The 18,241-nt window shown below is 53.1% G+C and overlaps 2 protein-coding genes across 2 annotated transcripts in view; both read right to left on the reverse strand.

Annotated features, from left to right (window-relative positions):
- LOC144507710 (AP-1 complex subunit mu-1-like) overlaps positions 1-18,241 on the reverse strand; it is a 387,219-nt gene that overhangs the window by 305,852 nt on the left and 63,126 nt on the right. The gene's annotated exons all lie outside the window — the stretch shown is intronic.
- Positions 4,896-17,166, reverse strand: c19h19orf53 (chromosome 19 C19orf53 homolog). The gene is made up of 3 exons (XM_078234654.1): positions 17,014-17,166; positions 12,096-12,151; positions 4,896-5,146 (listed from the first exon to the last, which is right to left on the reverse strand). Exons 1-3 carry the CDS (start codon positions 17,111-17,113, stop codon positions 5,030-5,032), a joined length of 273 nt encoding a protein of 90 aa, XP_078090780.1. The 5' UTR covers positions 17,114-17,166; the 3' UTR covers positions 4,896-5,029.

An 18,241-nucleotide genomic window follows, 5' to 3' on the forward strand; every position in this document is an offset into this window, starting at 1 on the left:
CCTTCGGCCCACAAGTTGTGCCGAACACATCCCTACCTTCTAGACCTACCTATAACCCTCCATCCTATTAAGCTCCATGTACTCATCCAGGAGTCTCTTAAAAGACCCTATTGAGTTCGCCTCCACCACCACTGAGGGCAGCCGATTCCACTCGCCCACCACCCTCTGTGTGAAAAACTTACCCCTGACATCTCCCCTGTACCTACCCCCCAGCACCTTAAACCTGTGTCCTCTCGTAGCAGACATTTCCACCCTGGGAAAAAGCCTCCGAGAGTCCACCCGATCTATGCCTCTCAACATCTTATACACCTCTATTAGGTCTCCTCTCATCCTTCGTCTCTCCAAGGAGAAAAGACCGAGCTCCCTCAGCCTATCCTCATAAGGCATGCCACTCAATCCAGGCAACATCCTTGTAAATCTCTGTACCCTTTCAATCTTTTCCACATCCTTCCTGTAATGAGGCGACCAGAACTGAGCACAGTACTCCAACTGGGGTCTGACGAGGGTCTTATATAGCTGCATCATTAACCCCGGACTCCTAAACTCAATCCCTCGATTGATAAAGGCCAGCACACCATACGCCTTCTTAACCACCTCCTCCACCTGCGGGGCCGATTTCAGAGTCCTATGGACCCAGACCCCAAGGTCCTTCTGATCCTCTACAGTACTAAGAATCTTTCCCTTTATGGTGGAATTTGAATTCAATTAAAAAATCTGGAATTAAGAATCTACCGATGACCATGAAATTATTGTCGGAAAAACGCATCTGTTTCCTTTAGGGAAGGAAATCTGCCGTCCTTATCCGGTCTGGCCTACATGTGACTCCAGAGCCACAGCAATGTGGTTGACTCTCAACTGCCCTCCAAGCACAACTCGGGATGGGCAATAAATGCTGGCCCAGCCAGCGACGCCCATGTCTCACAAATGAATTTTAAAAACTCAGCTAATGTTCTGGGGACCTGGATTCGAATCCCGACACGGCAGATGGTGGAATTTGAATTCAAGAATTAATCTGCAATTAAGAATCTACTGATGACCATGAAACCATCATCAGAAAAACCCATCTGATTCCCTTTAGGGAAGGAAATCTGCCGTCCTTACCCGGGCTGGCCTACATGTGAATCCAAAGCCACAGCAATGTGGTTGACTCTCAACTGCCCTCTGAACAAGGGCAACTAGGGATAGGCAATAAATGCTGGCCCAGTCAGCGGCACCCTTGGCTTGCTAGGCCACTTCAGGGGGCAGTTAAAAGTCAACCACATTGCTGTGGATCTGGAGTCACAGAAACTAAACTGGAGTAGTCATATACAGTGGCTGCCAAAGTAGATCAAAGGCTAGGAATACTGCGGCGAGTAACTCAACACCTGATTCCATAAGACCGTAAGTATAGGGGCAGAATTAGGCCATTTGGCCCATCGAGTCTGCTCCATCATTCAGTCATGGATAAGTTCCTCAACCCCGTTCTCCCCTAACCTTTGATCCCCATACCAATCAAGAACCTATCGAGCTCCGTCTTAAATATTCTCAATGACCCGGCCTCCACAGCCTTCTGTGGCAATGAATTCAATGACTCCCCAAAGCCTGTCCACCATCTACAAGGCACAAGTCAGGAGCGTGATGGGATACTTGCCTGGATGAGTGCAGCTCCAACACTCAAGAAGCTCGACACCATCCAGGACAAAGCAGCTCCCGCTTGATTGCTACCCCTTCCACAAACATCCACTCTCTCCACCACCGACGAGCAGTGGCAGCCGTGTGTACCATCTACATGAGGCACTGCAGGAACGCACCAAGGTTCCTTAGACAGCACCTTCCAAACCCCATGACCGCTACCATCCAGAAGGACAAGGGCAGCAGATATGTGGGAACGCCACCACCTGGAAGTTCCCCTCCAAGTCACTCACCATCTTATTTTTGGAAATATAATCGGCCGTTCCTGCACTATCGCTGGGCCCAAAAATCTGGAATTCCCTCTCTAACAGCACTGTGGGTGTACCTACACCTCAGGGACTACAGCGGGTTCAAGGAGGCAGCTCACCACCACCTTCTGAAGGGCAAATAGGGTTAGGCAACAAATGCTGATCTAGCCAGCGACACCTACATCCCATAAAATTAATTTAAAAAAACATGTAGGCCAGGTAAAGACAACAGGTTTCCTTCTCTACAGGACATTGGTGAACCAGATGGGTTATAATGTCAATCGATGATAGTTTTATGATCGTAAACACAGAAACCATGTTTTGGATTGAATTTAAAATCGCACCATGGAAGGATGGAAACCCACCTTCCCCAAGGTTACTAGACTACTATGCCAAGACAATCCAGAGCCCTCCACATCTCATAGAATCCCTACAGTGCTGAAGGAGGCCATTCGGCCCATCAAATCTGTACCAACCACAATCTCCCCCCCCCAGACTCGATCCCCATGCATTTACCCTAGCTTGTCACCTTGATTACTAAGGGGCAATTTAACACGGCCAATCAACCTAACCCGCACATCTTTGGACTGTGGGAGGACACCGGAGCACCCGGAGGAAACCCACGCAGACACTGGGGGAGAATGTGCAAACTCCACGCAGACAGGGGCCCGAGCCGGGAATTGAACCCGGGTCCCTGACGCGGTGAGGCGGCCGTGCTAACCACTGTGCCACCCGTGAACAGGACAGAAAATGTTTCAGCAACTGGGCTGAATCGCAGAACTCAGATTCAAAAGACATCGTCCTTCTTTTAAGCGGGCTGCAGCTAAGACAGGATGCGTTTACAAAGTAAAGGTGAGGTGGTGGGAGGTGGAATTGGATTTAAGCACATACTGGAACCATGATATTAGATTACTTCCTTGGGTCCTGATCCAGCTATGACTAATTGTGCCGTTTTAAGACTTAATTGGAGTGAATGTGTGAAATGTTTACACCGTGTAAACCCTTGGACAGATTTGAGACTTCCTGAATTTAAGGGGAGTGGTGAGCTACACACACGGTGAGTGACATGCCTGGCTAGCAGGAATCAGAACTTGCATTTCTTTACTAGCGTGGCCTGGTGCAGTGGCATTGTGACAATATCGCCAGGATCGAGTGGCCCTGGTTCAAATCCCACCGTGGCAGCTTATGGAATTTACATTTGATTAATAAATAAAACGCGGCCCCAATATGGCAGGGCAGCACAGGGTCACAGCGGTTAGCACTGCTACCTCGCGGCGTCAGGGGACCCGGGTTCGATCCTGTCTAAACCCCATCATTGACACTCCCTCTGCGGCCAGTTGCCCCTGGAGTGGGATTTGAAGTCATGATGTGGAGATGCCGGCGTTGGACTGGGGTAAACACAGTAAGAAGTTTAACAACACCAGGTTAAAGTCCCAACAGGTTTATTTGGTAGCAAAAGCCACTACTTTCGGAGCTCCAAGCCCCTTCGAAAGCTTGTGTGGCTTTTGCTACCAAATAAACCTGTTGGACTTTAACCTGGTGTTGTTAAACTTCTTACTGTGAGATTTGAACCCAGAGCTCAGATCCTATCTCGGACTACATTGCTCAGTAGCAAGGGTGACACAGTGGTTAGCGCTGCTGCCTCGCAGCGCCAGGGACCCAATTCGATTCCCGGCTTGAGTCACTGTCTGTGTGGAGTTTGCACGTTCTCCCCGTGTCTGTGTGGGTTTCCTCCGGGTGCTCCGGTTTCCTCCCACAGTCCGCAGGTGGGTGGTTTGGCCATGTTTAATTGCCTCTTAGCGTCCAAAGATGTGCAGGTTAGGTGGATTGGCTATGCTAAATTGCCCCTTAGCATCCAAAGATGTGCAGGCGGGCACAGTGGTCAGCACTGCTGCTTCACAGCTCCAGGGACCTGGGTTCGATTCCCGGCTTGGGTCACTGTCTGTGTGGAGTTTGCACATTCTCCTCGTGTCTGCGTGGGTTTCCTCCGGGTGCTCCGGTTTCCCTCCACAGTCCAAAGATGTGCAGGTTAGGTTGATTGGCTATGCTAAATTGACCCTTAGGGTCCTGAGATGCGTAGGTTAGAGGGATTAGTGGGTAAATATGTGGGGGTAGGGCCTGGGTGGGATTGTGGCCGGTGCAGACTCGATGGGCCAAATGGCCTCTTTCTGCACTGTAGGGTTTCTATGAGGTTAGGTGGATTGGCCAAGCAAAATTGCTCCTCAGTGTCCCAGGATGTGTAGGTTAGGGTGATTGGCCATGCTAAATGTGGGAGGTTACGGGGATAGGGTGGGGGTGTGGGTAGGATGCTCTTTCAGAGAGTTGATGCTGACTCAAGACCTGAATGGCCTCCTTGTGCACTGCAGGGTTTCTGGGATCCAATCGGAGTAACGTTCCGAAGCCGCCTCACAGCTGGGTTCCTGATCAGAGTAGCTGGTGCAGCAGTGAAAGCAGAGGCAAGGGGCGCAATGTTCCCGTCGCACTCCTCACGGGAGTTGAATCACGCAAAGATCCGTTGCCCTCGGGTGGGATTTTCTGGTCTTGGGGAGAGTGCAGCTGGAAAATGCCACCCTTGGTTTTGGGGACAATAATCAGGAGCGAGGAATTTCTGAAGACAATAGTGGCGTGTGTGTGCGTGTGTGGAGGGAGGGAGCGGGGGCAGGGACTCAGTGGAGCAAGGTGCACAGATGCCGAGGAGCGAGGTGACGGATGGATTTGGAGGCAGGCAGTTTCTGAGGAGGATGGACAGCCTCCTTGGGAGGGGCGTGGAGTGAAGCTCAGTAAGGCAGAGAGTGCTGTGCTGCCTGGATGTGTGCAAAGTGTGAATGAAGGGAAGGAGATATTGCATTCAGAGCATCAAATGAGCTGCAGGCTGGCGCATTAGAAGGTAAATCACCTGGAGTGTGATTTTTCCTGCAGCTGACTAATAGCTATGCAGAAAAACAAGCACCTTGGCAATGCCGAATAATCAATCTATAACAGTCTCACTTCTTTAATGGATTGAAGAAAATGTGTCACAGGAAGGTGACGATGATAGAAGTCTCATTTCACAAGGTTCGATCCCAGCGCAGTGCTCCCGTGCACGGATTCCGCAGGCCTGGAAATGGCCACTAACTGTTCGCCTTGTTCTGCGGCACCTTGACAATGTTCAGTTTCTTGGGCATGTTGGCGCTGGCTTTCATGGTGACATCGTGTTCAATCTTGTTCCTTATCGCAACTTCCAGGTTCTGTGGAACAGGTTTACAGGCAGGCAGTCAAGCACCCTGACAAGGTGACACCCACTCCCGCACCCCAGCTCGCACTGTAACACGCGCAGAGACCCACCCTCGCACTGTAACACGCGCAGAGACCCACCCTCGCACTGTAACACGCGCAGAGACCCACCCTCGCACTGTAACACGCGCAGAGACCCACCCTCGCACTGTAACACGCGCAGAGACCCACCCTCGCACTGTAACACGCGCAGAGACCCACCCTCGCACTGTAACACGCACAGAGACCCACCCTCGCACTGTAACACACAGAGACCCACCCTCGCACTGTAACACGCGCAGAGACCCACCCTCACACTGTAACACGCGCAGAGACCCACCCTCACACCCCAGCACGCGCAGAGACCCACCCTCGCACCGTAACACGCGCAGAGACCCACCCTCACACCGCAACACACGCAGAGACCCACCCTCAAACCCCAGCGCGCGCAGAGACCCACCCTCACACCCCAGCGCGCGCAGAGACCCACCCTCGCACTGTAACACGCACAGAGACCCACCCTTGCACTGTAACACGCGCAGAGACCCACCCTCGCACTGTAACACGCACAGAGACCCACCCTCGCACTGTAACACGCGCAGAGACCCACCCTCGCACTGTAACACGCGCAGAGACCCACCCTCGCACTGTAACACGCGCAGAGACCCACCCTCGCACTGTAACACACAGAGACCCACCCTCGCACTGTAACACGCACAGAGACCCACCCTCGCACTGTAACACGCACAGAGACCCACCCTCGCACTGTAACACGCACAGAGACCCACCCTCGCACTGTAACACGCACAGAGACCCACCCTCACACCCCAGCGCGCGCAGAGACCCACCCTCGCACTGTAACACGCGCAGAGACCCACCCTCGCACCCCAGCGCGCACAGAGACCCACCCTCGCACTGTAACACGCACAGAGACCCACCCTCGCACTGTAACACGCGCAGAGACCCACCCTCACACCACAACACACGCAGAGACCCACCCTCACACCCCAGCGCGCGCAGAGACCCACCCTCGCACTGTAACACGCGCAGAGACCCACCCTCACACCGCAACACGCACAGAGACCCACCCTCACACTGTAACACGCGCAGAGACCCACCCTCACACCGCAACACGCACAGAGACCCACCCTCACACCCCAGCGCGCGCAGAGACCCACCCTCGCACTGTAACACGCGCAGAGACCCACCCTCGCACTGTAACACGCGCAGAGACCCACCCTCGCACTGTAACACGCGCAGAGACCCACCCTCGCACTGTAACACGCGCAGAGACCCACCCTCGCACTGTAACAAGCGCAGAGACCCACCCTCGCACTGTAACACGCGCAGAGACCCACCTTCGCACTGTAACACGCGCAGAGACCCACCCTCACACCGCAACACGCGCAGAGACCCACCCTCGCACTGTAACACGCGCAGAGACCCACCCTCACACCGCAACACGCACAGAGACCCACCCTCACACCCCAGCGCGCGCAGAGACCCACCCTCACACTGTAACACGCGCAGAGACCCACCCTCACACTGTAACACGCGCAGAGACTCACCCTCACACCGCAACACACGCAGAGACCCACCCTCACACCCCAGCGCGCGCAGAGACCCACCCTCGCACTGTAACACGCGCAGAGACCCACCCTCGCACCCCAGCGCGCACAGAGACCCACCCTCGCACTGTAACACGCGCAGAGACCCACCCTCACACTGTAACACGCGCAGAGACCCACCCTCGCACTGTAACACGCGCAGAGACCCACCCTCGCACCCCAACGCGCACAGAGACCCACCCTCGCACTGTAACACGCGCAGAGACCCACCCTCGCACTGTAACACGCACAGAGACCCACCCACGCACTGTAACAGGCACAGAGACCCACCCTCGCACTGTAACACACAGAGACCCACCCTCGCACTGTAACACACACAGAGACCCACCCTCGCACTGTAACACACAGAGACCCACCCTCGCACTGTAACACACACAGAGACCCACCCTCGCACTGTAACACGCGCAGAGACCCACCCTCGCACTGTAACACGCACAGAGACCCACCCTCGCACTGTAACACGCACAGAGACCCACCCTCGCACTGTAACACGCAGAGACCCACCCTCGCACTGTAACACGCACAGAGACCCACCCTCGCACTGTAACACGCAGAGACCCACCCTCGCACTGTAACACGCAGAGACCCACCCTCGCACTGTAACACGCAGAGACCCACCCTCGCACTGTAACACGCACAGAGACCCACCCTCGCACTGTAACACGCACAGAGACCCACCCTCGCACTGTAACACGCAGAGACCGACCCTCGCACTGTAACACGCACGGAGACCCACCCTCGCACTGTAACACGCACAGAGACCCACCCTCGCACTGTAACACGCACAGAGACCCACCCTCGCACTGTAACACGCACAGAGACCCACCCTCGCACTGTAACACGCAGAGACCCACCCTCGCACTGTAACACGCAGAGACCCACCCTCGCACTGTAACACGCAGAGACCCACCCTCGCACTGTAACACGCAGAGACCCACCCTCGCACTGTAACACGCAGAGACCCACCCTCGCACTGTAACACGCAGAGACCCACCCTCGCACTGTAACACGCAGAGACCCACCCTCGCACTGTAACACGCAGAGACCCACCCTCGCACTGTAACACGCAGAGACCCACCCTCGCACTGTAACACGCAGAGACCCACCCTCGCACTGTAACACGCAGAGACCCACCCTCGCACTGTAACACGCAGAGACCCACCCTCGCACTGTAACACGCAGAGACCCACCCTCGCACTGTAACACGCAGAGACCCACCCTCGCACTGTAACACGCAGAGACCCACCCTCGCACTGTAACACGCAGAGACCCACCCTCGCACTGTAACACGCAGAGACCCACCCTCGCACTGTAACACGCAGAGACCCACCCTCGCACTGTAACACGCAGAGACCCACCCTCGCACTGTAACACGCAGAGACCCACCCTCGCACTGTAACACGCAGAGACCCACCCTCGCACTGTAACACGCAGAGACCCACCCTCGCACTGTAACACGCAGAGACCCACCCTCGCACTGTAACACGCAGAGACCCACCCTCGCACTGTAACACGCAGTGACCCACCCTCGCACTGTAACACGCAGAGACCCACCCTCGCACTGTAACACGCAGAGACCCACCCTCCCACTGTAACACGCAGAGACCCACCCTCGCACTGTAACACGCACAGAGACCCACCCTCGCACTGTAACACGCACAGAGACCCACCCTCGCACTGTAACACGCACAGAGACCCACCCTCGCACTGTAACACGCAGAGACCCACCCTCGCACTGTAACACGCAGAGACCCACCCTCGCACTGTAACACGCAGAGACCCACCCTCGCACTGTAACACGCAGAGACCCACCCTCGCACTGTAACACGCAGAGACCCACCCTCGCACTGTAACACGCAGAGACCCACCCTCGCACTGTAACACGCAGAGACCCACCCTCGCACTGTAACACGCAGAGACCCACCCTCGCACTGTAACACGCAGAGACCCACCCTCGCACTGTAACACGCAGAGACCCACCCTCGCACTGTAACACGCAGAGACCCACCCTCCCACTGTAACACGCAGAGACCCACCCTCCCACTGTAACACGCAGAGACCCACCCTCCCACTGTAACACGCAGAGACCCACCCTCGCACTGTAACACGCACAGAGACCCACCCTCGCACTGTAACACGCACAGAGACCCACCCTCGCACTGTAACACGCGCAGAGACCCACCCTCGCACTGTAACACGCACAGAGACCCACCCTCGCACTGTAACACGCGCAGAGACCCACCCTCGCACTGTAACACGCGCAGAGACCCACCCTCGCACTGTAACACGCACAGAGACCCACCCTCGCACTGTAACACGCACAGAGACCCACCCTCGCACTGTAACACGCGCAGAGACCCACCCTCGCACTGTAACACGCAGAGACCCACCCTCACACTGTAACACGCGCAGAGACCCACCCTCGCACTGTAACACGCGCAGAGACCCACCCTCGCACTGTAACACGCGCACTTGAAAGAACGGTGTTGCAATAATACCTCACCCACCGTAGGCAACGAGCACCAAAGGTCGAAGACTTGCCGGGATTGGCAACACAAGCGCCGGTAAACCCAGGCGTGCGCTGCTCAAGCGCACACCTTCTTGCTGGGATTCAGATGGAGTGGGTGAAGTGAAAGATCACCACAAATCCTCCACCCCAAACACGACATTAATGGGAAGGTAGCAAACCAGACTGGGGTTTCCAACAAGGTGCGCTCAATGAACACTGATCTTCAGCAGTGCACTACGTACATTGTCGGGAGGGGAGGGGGGGGTGCGGCTGGTGTGTGTGGGGGGGGGGGGGGGGGTTTGTATCTACAAGCACCCACCATCAGTTTTCAGGGACCCAGATTGGATTCCCGGCTTGGGTCACTGTCTGCGCGGAATCTGCACGTTCTCCCCGTGTCTGCGTGGGTTTCCTCCGGGTGCTCCGCTTTCCGACCACAGACTGAAAGACGTGCTGGTTAGGGTGAATTGGCCGCGCTGAATTCTCCCTCAGTGTTACCCGAACAGGCGCCGGAGTGTGGCGACTAGGGGATTTTCACAGTAACTTCATTGTGGTGTTAATGTGAGCCTACTTGTGACACTAACAAATAAACTTTATAACTTTGAGATGGCCCAGTCAGAGGCCATTCACTCCTGCCTCAGAGAGAGACTTGCGTGCGTTCTGCACGGGTCCAGGACGTTGTGAAGCATCTTCACAGCCAGCGATGTACTTTTTAAGAAGTGCAGTCACTGTTGGATTGTAGGAAATGCACAAGGAATGACGAAGGGCTAACCTCCGTGGGGAGAGCCAAAGGACGCCACTGACTGTGCCCTGGTAGCTGCCGGGGGGGGGGGGGGTAACGCTGTGCTGAAAAGGTATGGTGACTGCGAACATTGTGACACCTGCTCCAAAGATAATGTTGGAAAGGCAGCAATCGCATTCTGCAGTGTGTGTTTGACAAGACATTTACATTGCTCACTAGCTACCTCTGCAGGCCGAATTGCTGCACTGCAGCGGTGCAGATCCTGCCTTCAAACCCAGAACATACACAATTATAGAATCCCTTCAGTGCAGAGAGGCCATTCAGCCCATCGAGTCTGCGCCGACTCTCCAAAATAGCATCCCACCCAGGCCCACCCCTCTGCCCTATCCCCGTAATCCCATGCATTTACCATGGTTAATCCACCTAACCTGCACACCGTGGGACACTAAGGGGCACACTCTCAGTACAGTTTAATTTTATTTATTGGTGTCACAAGTAGGCTTACATTAACACCGCAATGAAGTTACTATGAAATTTCCCTAGTCGCCACACTCCTGTTCGGGTACACTGGGGGAGAATTTAGCACGGCCAATGCACCCTAACCAACTCACGTCTTTCGGACTGTGGGAGGAAATCGGAGCACAGAAACCCTACAGCGCAGGAGGTGGCCATTTGGCCCATCTAGTCTGCATCGACAACAATCCCACCCAGGCCCTAACCCCCTTCGTTACCCCGTTAATCCCTCTAACCTATCACATCCCAGGACACTAAGGGTTAATTTAACATGGTCCAATCAACCTAACCAGCACGTCTTTCGGACTGTGGGAGGAAACTGGAGCACCCGGAGGGAAACCCACGCAGACACGGGGAGAACGTGCAGACTCCACGTACAGACAGTGACCCGAGCCGGGAATCGAACCCGGGTCCCTGGCGCTGCGAGGCAGCGGTGGTAACCACTAAACTTGAACAAATATCTGAACAGTTAACTCAAGCTGGTTATGGGAGTGGAGGTGCCGGTGTTGGACTGGGGTAAGCACAGTAAGCTCAGCGAGTCATCTGATGAAGGAGCAGCGCTCCGAAAGCTCATGCTGCCAAATAAACCTGTTGGACTTTAACCTGGTGTTGTGAGACTTCTTACTATAGGAGTTCTTAACAGCAGCAGAAACATACTACAGATATCAGAATGAACATAGGTCAGTCTAGGATATGATTAACTGTTCAATAACAGGGAAATCTATCTCCAGAAGTCTCAGGAATGTCTCTGAATCTTAATTTTAAAGATTGCCCATAACTATGTTATAACTTATGATTACTTGTTTCAACTTGTATCGTTAGGCGACTGTGCTGATTTTCTGATAAGCCGACTTTCCCACGCAAGCCTTGGAGGAGGAGCTACTCCTACTCCAATCAGCTTGGCCTCTTTTAAGGTCAAACCAAATAAACAAACTCAAATTAAGTCAGGACAAAGTAAAAGGGGCAGCTCCCCAAAAGGAGGGGGAACAGCCGGAACAGAAATCAAAGTACAAAGGAAACTTGAAAATATCAAATTAAAATGTGATTATTAGGGTTGATAATACACCCCAGCCCCTGCGGTGCTCAGCGGGCACGGAAGGCGTCAATCGTGCCCGTGGACACCGCATGCTCGCTCTCCAGGGACACCTGGCCGCGAACGTAGCCGCGGTAGAGGGGCAGACAGTCAGGATGGACGGCCCCCTCGATCGCCCCCTGCCTGGACTTGTAAATGGTGCGTTTCGCCAGGCCCAGGAGCAGGTTCATGAGGAGGTCGCCATCCCGACCCTCTCCTCTCCGCACCAGGTGTCCGTAGATCAGGAGCTTGGATCATGGAGATCAAGCCCAAGACAGGAGGTGAGAGCCCTGTCTTGTCAGCTTGGATCGGGAATGTCTCAACTTGTTGAGACTCTGAATTGGACTTGATTTGATTGAATTGGAATAAAATCTCTGGGATCTCTCCGTAGACTTACCCTCCCCCCGCCAAAGAAAACTAGCTCCAGATATGCAAAAATATCGAAACATCTCGAAACAAATACCTTCTTCAGTTTCTGTTGTCGAACCACTTGAGTTTTTTTCGGGGCAATTGTTCTTCCTAACATTGAGGGGGGGGGGAAGAGAGAGAGAGAGGGGGAGAGACATCATCAATCAAGAGAAATATCAGTTCAGTGGGTGTACATCACATACAACGTTCAGCAAAACATTTAACGTACTGGATTTGGGTAATACAGGGACCATACAGCTCTGCATTCCTGTTGTGAGATCTTGTCAAGCAGCGAGTAAAATAGAATCCCTACAGTGCAGCAGGAGGCCATTCGGCCCATCGAGTCTGCACCGATCAAAGTCCCACCCAGGCCCTATTCCCGTATTCCCACACGGCACGGTGGCACAGTGGTTAGCACTGCTGCTTCACAGCGCCAGGGACCCGGGTTCGATTCCCGGCTCGGGTCACTGTCTGTGTGGAGTCTGCACGTTCTCCCCGTGTCTGCGTAGGTTTTCTCTGGGTGCTCCGGGTTCCTCCCACATTCTGAAAGACGTGCTGGTTAGGGTGCATTGACCCGAACAGGCGCCGGACTGTGGCGACTAGGGGAATTTCACAGCAACTTCATTGCAGTGTTAATGTAAGCCTTACTTGTGACTAATAAATAAACTTTACTTTATATTTACCCTGCTAATTCCCCCTGACACGAAGGGGCAATTTCACATGGCCAATCAACCTGATTGTGGGAGGAAACTGGAACACCTGAAGGAAACCCGCGCAGATGCGGGTAACGTCACTACCCCGAGCCAGAAAAAAACTATTAGGGATGGGAATCAGTGTAACGTGGCAACCCTGCGAGCGGCCAACAGTCAACACAATGTCTCGTGGGGGCCACACTCAGAATCCAGATAGGCCGCACGTGGCTCCCCCAGACGGCAGGTTACCCACCACTGTGCCAGCGCTTGTTGTCACAGCTACTCAGACTCCCCGAGTAATCTGTAACATACCCCTGCCACTCAAAGAACAATACAGCACAGGAACAGGCCCTTCGGCCCTCCAGGCCTGCGCCACTCATGTGCCCAACTAGACCATTCGTTTGTATCCCTCTATTCCCACTCCGTTCATGTGGCCATCTAGATAAGTCTTAAACGATCCCAGTGTGTCCACCTCAATCACCTTGCTCGGTAGTGCATTCCAGGCCCCCACCACCCTCTGTGTAAAATACGTCCCCCTGACATGTGTGTTGAACCTTGCCCCCCTCACCTTGAACCTGTGACCCCTTGTGCCCGTCACCTCCGACCTGGGAAAAAGCTTCCTACCCTATCTATGCCCTTCATAATTTTATACACCTCTATTAGGTCGCCCCTCATCCTCCGTCTTTCCAGGGAGAACAACTCCAGTTTACCCAATCTCTCCTCATAGCTAAGACCCTCCATACCAGGCAACATCCTGGTAAACCTTTTCTGCACTCTCTCCAAAGCCTCCACGTCCTTCTGGCAGTGCGGTGACCAGAACTGGACGCAGTATTCCAAATGTGGCCGAACCAACGTTCTACACAGCGGCAACATCATATGCCAACTTTTATATTCTATGCCCCGTCCAATAAAGGCAAGCATGCCATATGCCTTCTTGACCACCCTCTCCACCTGTGCTGCCACCTTTAAGGATCTGTGAACTTGTACTCCCAGGTCCCTCTGTGTGTCTATGCTGCTGATGGTTCTGCCATTTATTGTATAGCTCCCCCTTACATTAGATCTACCGAAATGGATCACTTTGCATTTATCTGGATTAAATTCCATCTGCCTTGATGTGTTCCATCTTGACGTGTTGACCCGTTAGAAAAAATCTCAATTACAAGGGAGGAAGTGTTAGGTTTTTTAGGAAACATTAAGACAGACAAATCCCCAGGGCTGGATGGCATCTATCCTAGACTCCTCAGGGAGGCGAGAGATGAAATTGCTGGGCCTCTAACATAAATCTTTGTCTCTTCACTGGACACAGGTGAGGTTCCAGAGGATTGGAGGATAGCAAATGTGGTCCCGTTATTTAAGAAGGGTAGCAAGGATAACCCGGATAATTATAGGCCGGTGAGCTTGACATCCGCGGTAGGGAAGTTGTTGGAGAAGATTCTTAGAGATAGGATATATACACATTTAGAACTGAATAATCTCATTAGCGATAGATAACATGATTTTGTACGAGGGAGGTCATACCTCACAAATTTGGTTGAGTTTTTTGAGGAGGTGACAAAAACGATTGACGAGGGAAGGGCCGTGGATGTCGTCTATATGGATTTTAGTAAAGCGTTTGACAAAGTCCCTCATGGCAGGCTGGTGCAAAAGGTTAAATCTCACGGGATAAAAAGGTGAGCTAGCTAGATGGGTGGAGATAGATAAGTCGCCGGGTCCGGATGGGATGTACCCCAGGTTACTGTGGGAGGCGAGGGAAGAGATTGCAGAGCCTCTGGCGATGATCTTTGCGTCGTCGATGGAGATGGGAGAGGTGCCGGAGGATTGTGGATTTGGCTCCTATTTTCAAGAAGGGGAATAGGGATAGCCCAGGGAATTACCGACTGGTGAGTCTAACCTCAGTGGTTGGTAAGCTGATGGAGAAGATCCTGAGGGACAAGATTTATGAGCATTTAGACAGGTTTAGTATGCTCAAGAATACTCAGCATGGCTTTGTCAAAGGCAGATCGTGCCTTACGAGCCTGGTGGAGTTCTTTGAAAATGTGACTAAACACATTGACGAAGGGAAAGTGGTAGATGTGTTTTATATGGATTTTAGCAAGGCGTTCGATAAGGTCCCCCATGCAAGGCTTCTAGAAAAAGTGAGAGGGCATGGGATCCAAGGGGCTGCTGCCCTGTGGATCCAGAACTGGCTTGCCCAAAGGAGGCAGAGAGTGTGTATAGATGGGTCTTTTTCTAAATGGAGGTCGGTCACCAGTGGTGTGCCCCAGGGATTTGTTCTGGGATCCTTGCTGTTTGTCATTTTCATAAATGACCTGGATGAGGAAGCGGAGGGATGGGTTGGTAAGTTTGCCGACGACACGAAGGTTGGTGGGGTTGTGGATAGTCTGGAGGGATGTCAGAAGTTACAGAGGGACATAGATATGATGCAAGACTGGGCGGAGAAGTGGCAGATGGACTTCAACCCAGATAAATGCATAGTGGTCCATTTTGGCAGGTCAAAGGAGTACAATCTAAAGGGAAAGACTCTTAGTACTGTGGAGGATCAGAAGGACCTTGGGGTCCGGGTCCATAGGACTCTAAAATCGGCCCCACAGGTGGAGGAGGTGGTTAAGAAGGCATATGGTGTGCTGGCCTTTATCAATCGAGGGATTGAATTTAGGAGTCCGGGGATAATGATGCAGCTACACAAGACCCTCGTCAGACCCCACTTGGAGTACTGTGCTCAGTTCTGGTCGCCTCACTATAGGAAGGATGTGGAAAAGATTGAAAGGGTGCAGAGGAGATTTACAAGGATGTTGCCTGGATTGAGTGGCATGCCTTATGAGGATAGGCTGAGGGAGCTCGGTCTTTTCTCCTTGGAGAGACGGAGGATGAGAGGAGACCTAATAGAGGTATATAAGATGTTGAGAGACATAGATCGGGTGGACTCTCAGGCTTTTTCCCAGGGTGGAAATGTCTGCTACGAGAGGACACAGGTTTAAGGTGCTGGGGGTAGGTACAGGGGAAATGTTAGGGGGAAGTTTTTCACACAGAGGGTGGTGGGCGAGTGGAATCGGCTGCCGTCAGTGGTGGTGGAGGCAAACTCAATAGGGTCTTTTAAGAGACTCCTGGATGAGTACATGGGACTTAATAGGATGGAGGGTTGTAGGTAGGCCTAGAAGGTGGGGATATGTTCAGCACAACTTGTGGGGCCGAAGGGCCTGTTTTGTGCTGTAGTTTTTCTATGTTTCTAGAACTGGCTTAGCCATAGAAAGAAGTTTAACAACACCAGGTTAAAGTCCAACAGGTTTATTTGATAGCAAAAGCCACACAAGCTTTCGGAGCTCCAAGCCCCTTTTAAAAAAAAATACGGAATTGTGGGATAGAAGGGGCTTGGAGCTCCGAAAGCTTGTGTGGCTTTTGCTATCAAATAAACCTGTTGGACTTTAACCTGGTGTTGTTAAACATCTTACTGTGTTTACCCCAGTCCAACGCCGGCATCTCCACATCTCAGCCATAGAAGACAGGGGGTAGCAGTGGAGGGGTCTTTTTCCGGTTGGGGGTCTGTGACTAGTGGTGTTCATGATGTGGAGATGCTGGCGTTGGACTGGGGTAAACACAGTAAGAAGCTTAACAACACCAGGTTAAAGTCCAACAGGTTTATTTGGTAGCAAAAGCCACACAAGCTTTCGAAGGGGCTAGGAGCTTCGAAAGCTTGTGTGGCTTTTGCTACCAAATAAACCTGTTGGACTTTAACCTGGTGTTGTTAAACTTCTTACTAGTGGTGTTCCGCAGGGCTCTGTACTGGGACCTCTGCTATTTGTGATATATATAAATGATTTGGAGGAAGATGTAGCTGGTGTGATCAGTAAGTTTGCGGACGACACAAAGAATAATGTTCAAACATCGCTTTGTAAAACAATTCCGTAGACGTATTTTTTTTAAAAAGGATTGAAATTTACAGAATACAGCGCTGAGTTTTAAAAAGAACCCCTTAAAATAATCAAATTGAATGGAAAAAGGAAAAGAATTGCGTTGATTTACACAAAATCATTAGATGAATAAATTAACCTGTTGGACTTTAACCTGAGACTTCTTACATTGTTCTCAGAGGCAGCATGGGCTGACCCCTGACCCCTCACCCCCTGACCTCCCCAAGCCCCTGCAGCGCGGCCTCAGACACCCCGCGGGGAGCCGCCGCTTCACTGAGTCCGAGGAGGAACCGCCACCGGCCTCCCGCGGGGCACCTCCACCTCCACCTCCACCTCCACCTCCCCCACCTCCACCATTCCCACCTCCACTCACCTCCCTTCCTGGGCCCCCGGCCACCACCGCCCCGGCTCTGCTTCTGCTTCGCTTTCTTTCCCCGCGGCCCCGCCGCCAATTTGAACCGACCCTGCGCCATTGTCAGCGGGGCATTGTGGGATAGAGAGGGGCGAGGGGGATTGTGGGATAGAGAGGGGCGACGGAGAGGGGGATTGTGGGATAGAGGGGGGCAAGGGAGAGGGGGATTGTGGGATAGAGAGGGGCAAGGGAGAGGGGGATTGTGGGTTAGAGGGGGGCAAGGGAGAGGGGGATTGTGGGATAGCGAGGGGCAAAGGAGAGGGGGATTGTGGGATAGAGAGGGGCGAGGGAGAGGGGGATTGTGGGATAGCGAGGGGCAAAGGAGAGGGGGATTGTGGGATAGAGAGGGGCGAGGGAGAGGGGGATTGTGGGATAGCGAGGGGCGAGGGAGAGGGGATTGTGGGATAGAGGGGGGCAAGGGAGAGGAGGATTGTGGGATAGAGAGGGGCAAAGGAGAGGGGGATTGTGGGATAGAGAGGGGCAAAGGAGAGGGGGATTGTGGGATAGAGAGGGTCAAGGGAGAGGGGATTGTGGGATAGAGAGGGGAGAGGGGGATTGTGGGACAGCGAGGGGCGATGGAGAGGGGATTGTGGGATAGAGGGGGGCAAGGGAGAGGAGGATTGTGGGATAGAGAGGGGCAAAGGAGAGGGGGATTGTGGGATAGAGAGGGGATTGTGGGATAGTGAGGGGCAAAGGAGAGGGGGATTGTGGGATAGAGGGGCGAGGGAGAGGGGGATTGTGGGATAGAGAGGGGCAAAGGAGAGGGGGATTGTGGGATAGAGAGGGGCAAAGGAGAGGGGGATTGTGGGATAGAGAGGGTCAAGGGAGAGGGGATTGTGGGATAGAGAGGGGCAAAGGAGAGGGGGGTTGTCCTCTTTTTAGGGGGATAGAGAAGGGCATTTTGTATTTTTATTCCAATTCAATCTAATCAAGTCCAATTCAGAGTCTCAACAAGTTGAAACATTCCCGATCCAGGCGGACAAGACGGGGCTCTCTCCTCCTGTCCTGGGATTGATCTACATGATCCAAGCTGATTGGAGTAGACATTGCGCCTCCTCCAAGGCTTGATCTCATTTGCATCTTAGCCAAAAGGTGCCGCTTTTAAAAATTGCTTCAATTGTTTCTTTTGTATTATACTTCATTGTTTAAAAGAAGCTGATATTATAGTTAGCCTCCATCTGTACCACTG

The sequence above is a fragment of the Mustelus asterias genome, chromosome 19 (genome assembly GCF_964213995.1).
Source record: "Mustelus asterias chromosome 19, sMusAst1.hap1.1, whole genome shotgun sequence".
In the NCBI taxonomy this organism is placed as follows: domain Eukaryota; kingdom Metazoa; phylum Chordata; class Chondrichthyes; order Carcharhiniformes; family Triakidae; genus Mustelus; species Mustelus asterias.